Source organism: Teleopsis dalmanni, chromosome X (genome assembly GCF_002237135.1).
Source record: "Teleopsis dalmanni isolate 2A chromosome X, ASM223713v2, whole genome shotgun sequence".
NCBI lineage: Eukaryota > Metazoa > Arthropoda > Insecta > Diptera > Diopsidae > Teleopsis > Teleopsis dalmanni.
Window position 1 is genome coordinate 58,098,990 of NC_051848.1, and position 17,610 is coordinate 58,116,599.

At 28.5% G+C, this 17,610-nt stretch overlaps 2 protein-coding genes across 3 annotated transcripts; one reads left to right on the forward strand and one right to left on the reverse strand.

Annotated features, from left to right (window-relative positions):
- Nucleotides 1–1,789: 1,789 nt before the first annotated feature.
- Nucleotides 1,790–3,493, reverse strand: LOC119687067. Its single transcript, XM_038101239.1, has 3 exons — nt 3,077–3,493; nt 2,442–2,601; nt 1,790–2,389 (listed from the first exon to the last, which is right to left on the reverse strand). Exons 1-3 carry the CDS (start codon nt 3,309–3,311, stop codon nt 1,858–1,860), a joined length of 927 nt encoding a protein of 308 aa, XP_037957167.1. The 5' UTR covers nt 3,312–3,493; the 3' UTR covers nt 1,790–1,857.
- Nucleotides 3,494–6,938: 3,445 nt separating this feature from the next.
- On the forward strand, nt 6,939–10,341 carry LOC119687068. Of its 2 annotated transcripts, XM_038101240.1 has the most exons (6): nt 6,939–7,662; nt 8,609–8,818; nt 8,917–9,009; nt 9,512–9,664; nt 9,724–9,807; nt 9,869–10,341. In XM_038101240.1, the coding sequence occupies exons 1-6, from the start codon at nt 6,966–6,968 to the stop codon at nt 10,192–10,194; spliced, it is 1,563 nt and encodes a 520-aa protein (XP_037957168.1). In that variant the 5' UTR covers nt 6,939–6,965; the 3' UTR covers nt 10,195–10,341. The 2 variants fall into 2 exon arrangements, with proteins under 2 accessions (XP_037957168.1, XP_037957169.1); XM_038101241.1 differs by lacking the exons at nt 9,512–9,664; nt 9,724–9,807.
- The last annotated feature ends 7,269 nt before the right edge of the window (nt 10,342–17,610 follow it).

Sequence of the window (17,610 nt, forward strand, 5' to 3'; positions counted from 1 at the left end):
GTATGAAAAGACTTGTGCTCTGATCGAATGTGTACTCAGTATATGGCAATAAATTATTGATTTCATTCTGATAACTTAAATGTGATAACCGCTTCTCTTATTAGTCAATCTGTTATCGCAAAATTGAATAAAATTATTGGTTATTGAAACCCTTTGAAACCAATTTTAAAAAAAAACATGTCGATGGACCTGGCATGTTATATGATAGGCATTGTATATCTACGTAATTAAAAATAAACTATATATTTTTTTTAATTTCCACTAATTGTATGTGTCTATTCCATTTAGTCGGTTTAAGTGACGGTAGAACTTTCTGTTCCATTTAAATAGCATATATGTACCATTTTCGTATCGTGCCCTTGGATAAGAGATTGTATATATTATTAATGGTGAATAGTGAATAGATAATAGAGGCCAGTTTTAGTGAATGGTGAATAGTACTAGAATGGATCTAAATCGAACTGTTTTGGATGGGCATAATAACAGCTGCTGAAGAGTGAACCACTTATAACAATGCTTAATGAAGAAATAATAAAACTTTCTAAATAATGCCAAAATCAGAATTGACAAAAATGGAGGTGCTATATACTTGGTGAAATTGTCATGATGTTATTTATTATCAGCTACAACCATCTGTTCAAGGGATTGTTTCAACTCTTAGTAATAAATATGGTCAAAACAATAATTTAGATAGTGATCGATTATTATAACAGTGTTGGTCGCTACCGCTGATGTAGTAACATCAGTAGTAACATCTGCTTCCATATCAAATACTTAGAATTAAATTCCAAATCTTTACGAATTAGTGATGAAAAAACCATGAATAGAAACCTCTATTATTGTGGTTTGTGTTTCTCACGTCTTTTAAAAATTGCTGGAAAAAACTAGACACACAACTCATTCTGATATATTCACTTTGTAAACATTTTGAATCTATATTCCTTTCTCATCTCGACAGAATTAAAACGATCAGTTTCTTGACGAGGTATCATGTATATCTCAAGTGAAGTAGCACAGCATTTTATTATTATCTATAAGGAGGTTTTTAAAGGTTTTATTTGTTTTAATGCAACCATATACGTATAACTTACTCATAAACCAAATCGTGTATTAGTCGTCTATTAACGAAGAGATACTATTATCGTTACTCCAGCTCTTGCAAATTTTCAACTTCGAATTAAGACTTGTGAATTTTAATTTATAAAACTTTAATTCTTAGTTTGGTTAATTATTTTATATAAATTTCAAAATATATACAATAATACAAATAAAATATATTTCAAGTCTGCAAATCTATTGTCAAACTTAAGTTTTACTTAAATTATATGTATGAGCCAATGATTTACTAAAAGAAAACATTTTAATACATATACTTCTATTCTATATATTTAGAGTATTCATATAAATTCTGTATAAATAAAGTAGAAGTTTTTATCGCATTCACTTTACTTTACTTTTTACTTTACTTCACACAATGTAATCTAAAATAATGAATTTAATAAATTAGGTATATTAATTTTGCATTTTCTATTTAAATATTTTATTTCTATTAATTAAAAATTTTAGAAAATGTGTTGACTACTCGCTATAGATCACTTTTCAATCCACGAAATGGTATAATTTGTAGGCCTGATCAACTAAATATTGTAGAAATGACAATATATTTTGAATTTATTAAGACTGACATGTATGGTATTATAAAATAAATAAATAGTACTTATTAAGACTCAAATGTATAGTATTATAAAACAGTCATTATATATAAATAATTACAAAGGCCATGCTCATTTCTGGCATAATACATTGAGCACTGATTATAAGACTAATATTGATTAAGTAGTTTTTAATATATATTTTTTATGAAATGGGTAGGTCAGTGGATTCCTCGTTTTCCAAGTGAAGACGTTTATTCTGTTGTACTGTAACTTTATCGTTAATGTTTTCTTCTTCATTAATGGAATTAAGACATTGTACACCAAAATTAATAAATTCATCTCCTTTATACATCGATATAGCATAAAATTGATTATTCCAACCGTTTACGTCACTTTGGTTTAACGAAGCAAGATTAGTACACACCATTGGTTGAGAAATTATTGCATTTATATTTGAACTGACCGCATTGTGAAATTGGTGTAGGTCTTTAATAGCTTTTTCCTTAAGAAGACCATCTGATTCATTCATTTGCAGAACAGGTTTGCATGCATCTGCGAGAAATGTATTACCGGATTCATCTACACCATTACCCATTCTTCCATTTGATTCATCCATTTTAATATCTCTCTCAATGGCTTGACCTTTACTTGAAGTAGTCGACTCATCAACTTCGTGGACTTCAGTTTCGCAGGAATTATTGATATTATTACTTAAACCAAGCTGTTCAGCAAATCTAATAAAGAGAAAAATTAAAAAATAAATTAGTTGATGTTCAAAATAGTTACCTAACGCAATGCGAACTTTTAATGTGTGGTATAAGGAACTCCAATTCGGCAATAATTGGACTCTTCTTCTTACGTACATAATTTTCAACGGTTGCGCTCTTTTTAACTTCGCATGCTAATGAATCCCGCAAGCTTTTCCAACGACGGCGTACACTTAATCCTGGGACAAAAATGATCATTTTCAATAGAATAATAATTTCAAGGTTTTTTGCAATATGTTTTATATAATTTGTATTATTTTAATAAGAATGAAAAATGATGTACGTCCTTAAAGGCAATAGCGAAGGATTGAAACGTTATAACACACCATCACAATCAAAATGTATTTGATACCAAAATTCCTTTAAAAATGTTCATTCATCTGCATCTACTCTTATATTGGGTATATTTGGTTAACTTGGTTCATCATAGTAAAGCCTTCTGATTGCCACAATTATTTCAGAAAAGAACAACTATTAGTTAATGCTGCTATTGTATTTATAATAATTCAGTCATATATAACTAGAATACCTAGTGAAATAATAATACTTGACAAACATTATTTACTTGATTAATAGTAGTGAAACATAGTCCACATTTTTGGCTACACTAAGATAGGTTAAATATATTAAGCAACAATCATTAAAGTCACTCACCCATTAACTCCTTCATTTTTTCATCCATTGAATAATATTCTGGAAACATTGCAGCATAAACACCTTCCCATACTTCTTCTCTATAAGACTTATTGCAGCATAAGCTATTGTCCGTTTTAAAAAGTATTTCATTGCTGCGTACTAACCGAATTAATTTTAGAGAATTTACTTCTACATACTCAGTTCTAGGACTATATTTTCTTTTATTTTTCATTTTGTTGTCAACGTTTTCCATAGAATGAGAAAGTTACACAGGGAATCACAAAAAACTTCTACACTTTAACAGCAGCGAACAACAATCAAAACTGGCGCGGACGCCAGAAATCCACCTTCACCACAATTAACAGCGACGACTGCTAAAAAAGTATATGCATCTCATTCTCACATGCCTTTGAATGTTTGACAAGTAATCGTTTCAATGACATAAAAGAATAGTAAACAAACTCTAGAAATTCACCACCAAAGTGATGAAGCTACATTTTTAATATTATTAGAATGGTAAGTCATTTCTTAGTCAGTCAAATCTTAGTGAGCAAGAATAATTCAATATAAAAGATATTTCCAATAAACCTCTGATGAAACACCTTTCGATGAATAAAATAGTTTCCTTCGTCATTATTTTCTTGAAATATTAATTTAGTTAACTTAGTTGTTATTAACACAAATATTAAATTTTGTTCATACACATATTTTGTATCACCTGATTTGCTTCTCCGATAAAGTTAAGGCTCAGTTAGACGGTAGGTAACGTAAGAAATTAATTCAAAGTGAAATGCACAAGCAACCAAACCTGCGTATTTGGTTTTTTATTTCGCTTTGAATTAATTTCTTATGTTACCTTACGTCTAACTGAGAATTTAGTTAACTGACTTATTACCAATTGGTCTCCAGATCAGTTTGTCTCTCCAGTGGTAGTACATATTATACATTTATACTGGGTATTTATCTTACTCGTATCGTTTTATTGAAGATTAAAAGTTTTTTTATTATACATTCATATATATAGTAAATGTGTAATAACTATATTATTATCGATTGTATTTTCATTACTTTTTATATTAATATTATCATACAATAACTATATTCACTTCCAATGTGAATATAGGTAACATATATTCACCTCCAATGTGTACGTGGGATGTGTTAACTCATGTCTACACGTATAATATATTCCCTGGAAATTAAAATTAAATCAAATTTATTTTGTAAATTAAATGAAAATCAAAGTTTTTCTCGACAGCTACCATTTATTGTGACATTAAATAAGGTTTGAAATGATTAAGTATTTATTTTAGTATGAGCTAGATCATTCCCCTCCTTTGATTTGGATGAAAGATTTTGAAGCATTTGATGAAGCGTCAGTGCATGTGACCATAACTGATTCATCAAACTCAATTACGCGGACAGTAGATTCATTTTATGAAACTCTCAGAAGATATGCAATTTCTTCGATAACTGGAGTTGGGTTTGATGTTTTCTTCCACTACATTGCTGAAGGCGGGAAGGTATACGAAAGGTAAGAATTTGAAGTATTTCTTGTAAATCCATTCAGTATTAAAACAAACAACAGTTAAGTTTATAGCCAAGATTTGATATAAGTTATAATCAGTTGCCAGTTGAGCACAGTTTAATAATCAGATTTTAATTTATCTAAGAGTAATAATGCTTGTTCCAGACATCAAAAATGCTAAAAAGAAACCGAATTATAAATTTTTTTACTACGCATTCATACTGGTATAAGTATATCATAAAAGTAAAGATTATATTTGATAAACTTGAAGATATGGTTAGGTAAATTTAAACTTGTCATTTAAAACATAATATTCGAATTTAGTTTTGATTAACCAAGTTTTATATATAGCTTCAAGAACTGTGTGACTTTTTGAATATATATATAATACTATATTTTATTAATTATTAATTTATTTTTTATCCCTGTCACATATTGTTCACAAATTTAATTAAATTCAGTTTAAATTATTATTACGAAGTAAATGCGATCTCTTGGAGTCCATATGTTTCATGCTTAGCTCGAGAAATCGAATGGAGACACCTATATATTTCAAACCTAGTTAATCTCAGTCATTAAGGTAATTGAATAAATTTTGTGCAAAGTCCTTTTTAGCAAATAATCTCCAACATTTGTCATATAAACCGAACACGATTAATATGGAATACATGCCATATAAATTGTTTTTTACATAAATATTTGCACTTTCATAATTGAATAACAATTTACACTATAATAACAATTTTGACTATTTTTAAGAATTTGCTTTATTAATTTGTTATTGCTTTATAATTATCATAGTATTTATGTAATTCGTTTTAGTTCTATATACTTTTATATATAGTATTGACAATATTTACTTATTATTTTAATTATAGACAGTTTTACAGAACTAATTAAGGACTCTTCATATACATAGTGTGTAAAAATATATATAATACAATAATAATATATATTATATGATATATAACATATAACCTTTTAAAAATACAATGTGTATGTATGTAGAACATTTTTTTTATTCATTTCATATCAGTGGCTTTAAAGTGGAATACAATGAATTATGTTTTTGAAGAGGAAATCAATGTTGCAGCTGACCAATTATTAGAAAGAATACGTCCAGTTGAAATCACATTGAACTTATCCATAAAAGAGGTTTGTTGAAGTATTCCATTTTTTAACAAAGATTTATTCTTATTTAAATGTATGCATATCTATGAAAAGATTCCTACTGGTGCAGTTCATACGGATATACGTATGAAATGTGACCGTAATGTTATATCAAAGGACGATAAGGGTGAAGAAGTGATAAAGCCTGATTTAAAGAACAACACTGACAACAAAAAGTTTGATAAATATATAAAAAATTAAACAAATATTGTAATGAATGATTCATTGTTGTTATATTATATTTTTAGATAAATGTAAATGCATTTCATTAGTTGTTTGTAAAGAAATTTTTAAAATTAATGCTTATTAATAAGTATATTCTGTTTAATAGCTGAAAAGCAATATATATTCTGTATGATGTATCTATCTTTTAGTATTTTTTTTAAACATACTTTATAAGAATCTTTATGATACCCTCTTTAATAGATATAATTAATAATTAGTATAAACGACACAGTGAAAAAGCTAATGAGCTAGCCAGCACTGCTTCAAAAACTGATTTAAAATTTTTGTGGGATAAACTGGCCAGTACAAAACAAATTATCAAGAAAAAAAAAATCACGTGCGGCTGGAGTATTGAGAAGACTTCCCAGGGCTTAGACATAGCAAAGCAAAGTTGTAGATCAAATTAACGACTTTGTTTTCCATTATTCCTGTTTCAATGGGTTGCAAATAAATAGGTTGAGTAGGAAATATATTATGCCTCGATGCTATATTTGGTTGAAGTAGTTCTTTCAAATAATCAAATTTATTTTCATTGCCTTGCGTCAAGTTTCTATGTGTATTTCTTATTGGGAATTCCAAACGAGTTATCTAGTCGAGAACCTTTGAGTAAGCAAAACAATGCTAGAGTATGATCAGAAGATAGCTCATAATTTGTATATGTTTTTATATAATTTCAACGTATGTCTTTGGTAATAGTTTATACGGTATAGAATTTTATTATTATCTCTAGGTCAAACACAAATATAAACAATTTTAAAAACAAATTTTAACAACTTATAACATGATGATGTATAAGGGGACTGATTTGCCTCAAAGTTTACCTATACGAACCTCAAAAACCTGCCTCATCGAAAATGTTCAAAAACTATATCACGTAAGCATTGAGAAATTGAATTTTTCCAACCTTATAAAGTAAATAAAATTGTAAAATTATATTTTGAAAAATTTACCAAACCAATTTACTTTAGTATATTTTGAAAAACCATGTCGACACATTACGTTGATTTATTTGGGGATCCGAGAGAATATTTGGACAACATTAATGATTTAATGCATGAATTAGATCAAATCGATCGACTTCAGTTAAATAATAGCTTAAATGGACGCTCATCGGTCTATTCCTTGATGGGAACACAACTTCTTTTAGTCGGAAACACACGTGTTAGCATTGACATACAATTATGTTTTGAGGGGCGAATTGCGAAACTCAGTGAATTATCTAATATACACCTTGATATTTCCTATACATTCGTATACAACAGCAATGAACCTAGAAGTGAAACAGACGATGCTGATGTTTTGTACAATGGTAGCAGTAATGAGAGCAACAATGCAGAGCAACAAGAGGGACGACAATTTGAAATCGAAGAATTGGATGAAGGTACCAGATTCAACAATCCCTACAACAAAACATTCGTAATCACCCCAACCGACAGTGATAAATTGAAGAAACGCAAACGTTATAGCGTGATTACTGAGCACATTGCTGTTGATGTGAAGATTAAGGAGAATGGTGATAATGTGCTTCCCACAGTTGCACTAATTGTTAGTGATTTGACAATCTACAGCGATCCGAATATAATTTATAGAGCCGTTGGTTTGATTAATGGAGAAAATATGCAAAATGCTGAGCAATCAACAAACTCTCTTGGGCAAACAACATGGAACGAAATTCATGAAGGTAATTTTTTTCTTTTATTTTAAAATTATTGAATATATGACGTTTCTATAATAAATTTTATAAAAATTAAATTTGCACTTGTAAAAGAAAAGTTTTTCTATTCCAATAGGAAGGCAGCAGTAAATAATAGGGATTAACATATATATTCTATTTGTTTTTTTTTTAATAATTATTATTATTATATTAAGACTAGTTGGGTTAGTGCACTTGTGCACTTTAATTATCTATTAACTGCGAGGTTTCTTCGTCACCCCTCTCTACGCTTTGACTGGATTATTGTTTATCACTTCATCAGACTAAGCAATAACTGATTTCAGATCTGCATAACTCATCGTTAAAAATTATCGGTTAAAAAATTTTTTTTAACTGAGCTTTCAGAAGGTTGTCAAGTTTTATGTTAATGCAATTTTATTTTAAACAAAACTTAAGAATTACATAAAACAGACTATTTGCTGAACCCTAAAGAAATTTTAGGTAAACCAAACAGTATAGGCTAGCCCAACTCGATATTCTTAGTTTCCGCAATAAATCTAAGACAAGTAAGCAAAAAAGAAAGTAAAGAGCACAACATTGTTTATGCTCGAAAGGTTATAATAGAGCAATTCCGAGACTTCGCTGTGGCGGCTCTAAAGTACTCTGAGGTCCTTTCTTCTTAATTACATAGAAATTTCACCACTTTATTAACAAGTTCTTTAACAAAGCTTCAGTAGACCAACCTGGTTGTTACTGCACGTAATACACTTAGAAAAATAATTTGGTTACCACAGAAGCTAAAATATTTCTAACAAAATGAAACAGCTCTTCGGCTGTTTATTGCAAGAATAAATCAACTTTGACCTGATGAGAATTCTTGAGAAAACAACTTGTTAATAAATATAATATAATATCTTCTTAAACTTCTGCTATAAAACCAATTTATAACATGGTATGTATTATTTTACTTCAGATCCTGCAATGAGTTTATTTGACGAGCTGTCTCAAATGAGTTTTGATGACGAATTTTATGATGATTCTATGATTATTGATGATGAGTCTATAACTCGTGACGAATTGCTGTCCTCTGATGATGAAAGTGATGATAAAGACTGCGATGTGTTTATTTATAAATTCACTGAACCTTACGATTTCGATGATGCCTCTGCTAATGAATTATTAGGTATTTATTATAAATAATTATTAAATATTGATTATAGTGATGATTAAAAATAATAAAACATGTTTGTATTTTGTTTACTTCTAAATTCATATTAAAAGATGTCAATCAAAATTCCGGAAGCAATGGACTTTTTGGCGATGATTATGACTACGATCACATTTTAGAAGATTTTGATGATAATATATTTGGAGGTAATATTTGAAAATGTTTTTGGTTTCTAAGTACATGTTTACCAATACAGAATAGATATTTTTATAATTATCTAAAAAATTGATCTCATCATTCAATTGTTCAATTATCTTTTATTGTATTATATGGGAACATATATTTTTAATGACATAAACTATAACATAGTAATATTAATATACAGTTTATGTATTGTAATTCTACCAAATTCAGAAATTGTATATTATTTTTTATTTATTTATTCATGCATTTAAATTAGATTTAGATAATTTTGATCTGTTGATTGATTATATCAATTTAGGTGGAAGTTCTGATATCAGCTCTTTATTCTTAGGAGCTAATAATAAAATTAACATTTTATCACATTTAATTAACAATAAATCATTAGAAATTTCTGATCCCGTCACTCGTCAATTAATTGATAATATTGCCGAATTCACACGTAATAATGTTGATGACAATACTACTTATAAATTAGTTTAATTATATTATAACATTCTCTCCAAGGTGAAACACATGCCGATCAATGTTATCCAAGTATTGGTACTAGGTCTGTTAACAATTTCAATCACATATTTTACCAAATTGCTTATAGCGATGACTATTTTTCTGCTAGTAATGAAAATGAAATCGTAAACGAATATACTCCTACTAATGAATGTAATATATTGTAAAATTTCATTCATACATCCTTTATATTCATTATTCTCATATATTAGTTCCCTTGTCCACTTTCCCAATACACCAAAGATTTTCTGTGGATTTTTCTTATAATGCGGAACGTTCATTATCAATATTTGATGGTAAAAAAAAATGATGATGGTTTAATAAATTACATTCAAAGACATACCTTTTATATCCTAGATCGTAACCAAGCTACTATTTGTCCTTCCTCTTCGGTACATGCTTTAAATGAAACTTCTGAAGTCGATGTCATACACTGCAATCCCCAGATTTCTCTAAACACAAATGGACAAGCTGCTGACAACTTCGTGGGTGAAAATAATGTGACTGCACCAATAACTGGATTGACTAGACCCGAAGCTGGCTTAGGTGGTAATCATGTTGAAATCGAAGAATTGTTTAATGAACGTAACGATGTACGCATATCATCGCATAATCAAAGTGTCGCCAGTGGTGAATTTAACGAGGAATATGAGATTTCTGATCAGAAATCTAAACATACCTAAGAAAAAAGAAAAACACCACCTAACGTTTTATTTTATAAATTAAAATAATATGTTATGCATATATACATGCATAGCAGGTAATGTGGTTACTCGTTACATTTGTTTGCAATAAATTAGCTTTATTGCAAATTGAAAGATTTAAATTTATTTGTGCTATTTATTGTTACTAAATTCAAAACTGAAAACTAATTTACTTTTTGTTTCAAATTTTTAAAAGTTTTAATTATTCAGAAATAAACATTTCCTACATATAAAAAGAATTAACGCAGAAAATTTTTTTTTTATGGCTGACAAATATTTTTCCATGGTTGTTTCTTTTTTAAATCATTTATCATTTTTTCGACAGAAAAAGATGTATTTTTATTTTTTCTATATATTATATAGTTTGCCTATATATTACCAAATCAACATATTTTTGAAGCAATGAGTTTCTAAAGTGCTATTTACTTTATAGTCATGTTATCGCAGCACTGTTTCGTTGACATATTGACAGGTCCCAAGCCATATAAATACTACGGAATGGACTTTCTGACAATATCAGTTATAAAAAATTTTAATTCTTTATTAATTTATCTTTAAGAATTCTATTCATATCAACGTTTTTAATATAGGTATAGTTGTTATCAGACGAAAAATATCTTATGTTAGACATATACTTAGACTAATGTCTTTGTCAATTAAGTTAATTAACTTATAGTGTAATACACTATTTAGAACATTTTTATTCATTTATTTCGAATGACATAAAAGCAAAATAATGAAAATTTACTAAAATATAACAAAAAAGAATTTGCTTAATGGTGATAGATTAGGAACATGTCGCAGGCCGCAAAAATATTAACCGCGGGCCTCATGAGGTGTTGGACAGCCCTGATCTAATGCATTATATGATTTGTTAAAGATATTAGTTATATTAGATTATGTATATAAACATATGTAAAATGATAAATATACATATATATGTACATATATACATGCTTATATATACATGTATATATATACATATATATGTATACACAATCTGAAATATATATGTAATATATACTTATTTATGTATGTACATTAGGGTGCCATTAAGGTATATGGGCAATTTTTTTTTTGTAAAATCGGTTGACGGCACCCCCCAGAACGGTTCATTTTACTAAAAAAATAATCTGTGTTAAGTTTTAGTTCAACTGGATAAGTGGAAATGGTGCCCCAAGAGCCTCAAAGATTGGAAAATAACGATTTTTTCCATAAAATTCATCTTTGATTGCTTATATCTCCGACATATTTAATTTTACATAAAAACTGTCTTCCCAAAAATTTTTGGACCTATTAAAAATAAACAGTTCACTCATACAAAGTTTTTCTGTATTTCTAATAGTTATTGAATAAAAGCAAATACAAGCTGAAATCCCCCTATTAAATTTAGGTTAGTTCAATGAATGAATTGTCTACTAAATTTGCTAGAAAATAAGTCCAATACTTGTATAGTTATATACATAAGTGAGTTTCTGTATTATTCATTGGAATGCGAAGTGAATTTTAATTCAAAGTGATTACATTAAAAAGTGTACAAGTCTGAAAGCCCAAATGTTTAACTATTTCAACGATTTCAGAAGTTTTGGCCGAAAATAAACGTTGATAACTTTACAGTCGGCTTAGAAAATGAAAAAGTAAGAAAATCGTTAAATATGGATGATGTGTTACGAATTACAAGTTTCCTTTATAAGATTCGTAAGGATAACCAACCCTGAGATGATTATAAGGAACTTCTGGAACTTGCATTAATGTTTTTAGAAGAAAAGCCGAACTGTACCATAAAGTTTCGACCTCCTAGAGCTATACATACATCATGCAAGATGGATGGTGAAAGTCATGCATGTATTGAAAATATTTTTATATAGGAAAGAGTTCAAATTATCTACAGAAGAAGAAAATGCTCTTTGCGATATATGTATATTTATTACTAAAGTGTATGTTGAAGTATGGTTTAATGCTTTGTCATCAGTCAAAGCTCATTTTCAACATTTTAATCTTCTTTCTATTCTTAGTCAATATCAAAAAATTGTATTTGGTATTTAAGCTCAAAGCTTGTTCATTTTGCTTTTTTGGATTTAAATATATCACCTGAGATAAAAAAAAAGATGGTTTCAAATTTGAATATAGATAGTGATGACAAGGAAGTCAGGAGAGTATCAATAGATCGCGCAAAAATAACTGAAGGTAATAAAGATACTTTGCTCCAGCAACTTTAACTAAAATAATAAAAATTATGTCGTACAAACCTAGAATTAGCACTTTTTTATTATTAGAAAGATTAAATTTTGGAAATATTGAATTTATTTTAAATTTTTTAGAAATATTAAATTTTTTGTAAAGCTGAAGCGGACAATAACATTCACAGTACTTTCAAAGCTAGCAATCGGGTGACTTCAACTTATTTTTTGTTTTATTCAATAACTATTAGAAATACAGAAAAACTTTGTATGAGTGAATTGTTTATTTTTAATAGATCTATAACTTTCAGGAAGACAGTTTTTAAATATGTCGGAGATATAAGCAATCAAAGATGAATTTTATGGAAAAAATCGTTATTTTTCAATCTTTGAGGCTCTTGGGGCACCATTTGCACTTATCCAATTGAACTAAAATTTCACACAGATTATTTTTTCAGTAAAATGAACTGATCTGGGGGGTGCCGCGGGCAATTTTCCGACTTTCGAAAATTAATGGCACCCTAATGTACATATATAATTTAAACTATTATAAACTATTAAAACTATTTTTCTACTTTAATGCTGTTCATTCGTCTGCTTTTAATAATTTTATAGCCCTAAGTGTCAAATGATGACCTGCCAGTTTCAGTGTCAAATAGTGACGATTTTCATTTATTTAATTTAAGCTGTAGTAATTTATTGTGTCAATTAAAAATTAAATTGAGATAGAACTGAAAAATAAGCATATTATAAATTACAATAAAAAACCATTAACAATTTTAAACCAATATCTTTTTATTAAACTCGCTGTTATATATCAATTAATATCCTCGAATTTCAATTCTAGATGCCTTTAATATATTCAAAAAAAATATTTAAGCATTTACATGCTCAAATAATATTAAATAAAATTTCATAAAATTGAAATATTTAAAAAGGATTAAATTTTTTCTTTAAATTAATTAAATTTTAATTTTATCATTTAATTGCTTACTTAATCCGCTGAAGGCATATATTGTATTTTATAATTAATTAATTCTGACTTCCTTTATTCGTATGGATTTCATTATGAATATTTGACCGTAATCCATGTAGCTTCAAGATATTTATTTTATGTAGAAGAAAAAGGTGACTAAAAATTAACTGCCTAAAAATGTTATGAAATATTTTTTTTTCTCTAGATGACAATTGTAAGATTTATTTAAAAAGGGTAATTTAATTACAAAATTTATTTTTAAACATATAAACATTTTCTATATATATAACATAACAATTAACAACCTGATTTAACATTTAAAACGAATCAGATTTATTTTTTGTTACAATAGTACGATATGCGGCCTGTATGGGACGACTCTTGGCGCGATATTCTCATCAAATATATTTTCTCAAGACGTTTAATAAATTTGTAAACATTTTTAATTGCATTAATATATTATTTGTAATAATATAATAATATAATATTTAAGTATTTAGAACATGCGAAATTTATTCAAAAACAATATAGCCAGTCCAAACATTGCTTCGACTAAGTTGTCTTTTAATGTAGGTTTTGTCATAAAAAGTTCGGAACATGTGTTGATAGACCTTTTTAAAGGAAAAGTAATAGAGTAACATATTACACCTGACCGGAACAATAATAATTTAGCGGTGCAATGTTAAGGCTATACCTTAGATGCACTATCATTTTCTATTAGAGGTTAATTTTTAGATTTTTTATCATTATCATTAGCATATACGGATTTAACCATTTTTACTAACGGACTTAAAATAAGTAGTGGTGTAAGCAGTGCTGTTTTTTCAAAGAAATTGAAAAAATCTTTCTACTATGGGCTTCTGGGTTATTGTAGTATTTTTTTGGCAAAAACGATAGCCATCAGGGAAGCTATATCTTCTCTGAAAGTTGATGATACAGTTAGTAGAAATATATACATACTATTAGACAGTCAAGTTTCTTTCAAGACTTTAAGTTTCTAGAACGGTTTTTGACTGAGATATTGACGTAGTTCTTTAATCTGGGTTCCCGGTCATAGAGACACTTTTGCAATGGCAAAGCAGACGATTTTGACAGACGGGATGCTTTAGGAAATCACTCGCAACACCTAAACAATCTGTGCATATCATTGATATCATGCAAATTGTTACTGAGTTCTCTCTGTGCTGAAAGAAACCTTTTCTTCAATAAAATATGAGAAGACTCAACGATATGTAGACATCAGCGATATGTAATTCAGCAATTTTCCACCAAAAATAACGTTAACTAATTGGTGATTAGTTAATAAATGACAAGTTATCGTGGTTTGATTTCTTAGAGACCCAGAGAGGGATGAGATCTAACTGCGTAGGTTGGCAGCGTACGAGTTTCACAAAAACTCTGCTTGGATGCAATTATCTTATAACTATTGTAATTATTTGTTTATAACAATAATTTTCAACAAATTTTGGATTTATCTTAAAAAAATATATATATTACTCATGAATAAAATGAATAAAAGTGAATGAATAGCATCGAAAGGCAAAGGCTGCTTTAAAGGATATTTTTTTTTATGTTTTATTTGAGAGAGAAAAAAACATAAATTATAGTTTCAAAAATAATTTGACTTTAAAAACAGAAAATGAATAAATAAAAAATAAAAATATAAGTAAAAAAATATAAAAGTCCAAACCAAAGAAAAATATGCAAAAATTTTAATTATGGAACGGAAATATCCTGCTTTCCTTGTTATGTTGCCACACGGAATTAAAACTGTAATTGGCTTTGTTATCACAACAACTGGTCGATTTCACTTGGCAGTTCCGTAAAGCAAATTCGAAACAATAAGCCAAGATGGCTTCGATATTCATTATGCATATAAGGGAAGAATCATTGATAAAATTGGAAAGAAGTTTAAACCGAAAGTTTGCAAAAATTTCTGAATTTTCAATTAAATTGCAAAGAAATTGATAACGAAATTTTTTATTTATTTTTAATGCAGACTACAGAAATAAGTTTAAAACCGTATTAAATATATGAAACTCTTTCATGCACAAATGTTTTAGATTAGATTAGTTAATGCTAGCAGACCAAGAAGGCCACGCGTAGACCATTAAGTTCCAATGCGATACTAGATCAGAGTCTTATTTTGGCGATTGTGTGCATCACTTAGGATACGCGTTTTATTAGCGATTTTTATTAGAATTTCAACAGAAAGCTGATGTATGTGCTCCAGTCCGGTAAAACTGACAGCCCCCAAGTATTTTTGTCGAGTTCTCAAGAGAGCCGTTCAATTACATAGCAGATACTCTAGAGTTTCCTTTGCATCCGGCTCGTTGCATTTCCTACAAGCGTCGATGTGAAATAGGTTTAGTTTGTGGCCGGATGTTTTAATATATTATACTGAATATAACCGACAGAAAGCTTTAGTTAATCAAAAATCTAATTAAAAGAGAGATTAAAATAGACTACACAATAATCGAACAATTGTTAAAGTATAAATATTTAAACAATAAAAATTCTTTAAAATATAATTAAAAAAAACCAGAGAGGGATGAGATGTGAGAATGTCAAAAATATTTACTGGTGTAATATGAAAAACAATTACTTGAGTACGGAAAACATATCACGTATATATAAATGAGCAAAACATGTTGTGATTTATGGTCAAAAGTGAAAGCTGAAAACGTGAAAAAAAAAATCTTTATTTGTCTACAAAAAATCGGACTCTTTAAAGTCTAAACTCTTTAAAGAAAAGTACATCCTTTGATTGTTTTTTTCAAATAATAAGACATCCTCAAAACTGCCAAGTGTCAGTAGCTCATAAACTTATAACTATTATAGTAATTTAAAATAATATTAAAAATTATATTAAGTGGAAAGATAACGATTGTCTTTAAATTATTATTATACAATAATTTGTATAATTTAGTAAAAATTCTCAAATTAATTGCATTTACTTTTTTTTTGTGTTCAAGTTTTACTACAATAATGGATTTAGTATTTTGGATTTATATTCAGGCATTTCCAACTGCAGATATACATCTGAGAATATAAACATGTTAGATGCTACACATAGTGCTTATTTTGAGATACAAAACTAACTTGACTTGCACGCTACGCTCTGTGAAAAACCGGTGTATTCAATACCTAAAGGCGTTTAAACAAAATTCTTATATTAAGAAGCATAAATATGTATATAAACTTCAATATATTATTAGTTTTATTTATTAATTTAAAAAAATTTTATTTTTATTTGCGCTGAATCACAATCAGAACTATTAGTTTCATTCGATTTATTCGTTTATTTTTATAGAAAAATATCTTAAATTCCAATTCCAATAATATTTTTTTATATAGCATATATATTTTTTATACATAAAAATATATTGTACTAAATCACGAGTAAAAAACTACATAAGCATTTTTAATTCAAAGATCGACATTGAGTTTTCAATTTAGCTTAGGTACTATCTAGCAGAAAGTTGGTATTTTGGTTTTAATGATAAACAGTATCATTTCTCATACTGTGGCCCAAGTTCTTATCTTCAACCAGGCCTTTTGCATGACATCGCTTATTATATTGGGGAGCATTAGTGAGTCATCCGCATACGCAAATACTTTCACACCTATCTTATCTAGAGAATTAAAAATTTTATCCACGACCAGCAGCCACAGTAGCGGTGATATAACAACCCCTCCCCCTTGTGACGTGCCTCACCTTGGTTTGAGTTGTGCTACTTAACTTTGACTGAATTTTTTTTAGCATAATAACTATACAATTTTTGACTTCTAAACCTATTCTGCTTTTTTGGAGACATTATTGAAGGCTCCTCAATGTCTAAAAAGGTTGCTTACGAGTGTTATTTAAAATGAATTTATTTCTCCACAGCATGAATGATCTCATGCAGAGCTGTTTCCGTAGATCTATCTTTGAGGAAAGAGTGCTGGGATTTTGAAATTGAAAAACATTTCACTATTGGTCTTCATCACTTCATCATTTTTTAAAGTAAGAATGAAACCGGTTTTACCTACCTTGTGAACAAAGACAACGTTTACTAACCTCTATTTAAGTGGTACATAGCTATATCTAAGACATGCTTTATATATTTCCCTATTAATTGAATAACATACCTACTTTTTTCCGCTGTGACTATTGCTTTAGCAAACTGTGATGATTCACCTTCCAAAGTGGTTGCACTCTTTTCCCTAATATCATCTTCACAGTTTGGAAAGTGAGTA

Coding starts and splice junctions, on each gene's coding strand:
- LOC119687067 (XM_038101239.1), bottom strand. CDS start 3,311: ATGGAAAACGTTGACAACAAAATGAAAAATAAAAGAAAATATAGTCCT. Junction 2,602..3,076: donor AAAAATGAAGGAGTTAATGG/GTGAGTGACTTT, acceptor TTTTTGTCCCAG/GATTAAGTGTACGCCGTCGT. Junction 2,390..2,441: donor AAAAGTTCGCATTGCGTTAG/GTAACTATTTTG, acceptor TCTCTTTATTAG/ATTTGCTGAACAGCTTGGTT.
- LOC119687068 (XM_038101240.1), top strand. CDS start 6,966: ATGTCGACACATTACGTTGATTTATTTGGGGATCCGAGAGAATATTTG. Junction 8,819..8,916: donor CTCTGCTAATGAATTATTAG/GTATTTATTATA, acceptor TCATATTAAAAG/ATGTCAATCAAAATTCCGGA. Junction 9,665..9,723: donor ATATACTCCTACTAATGAAT/GTAATATATTGT, acceptor CTCATATATTAG/TTCCCTTGTCCACTTTCCCA.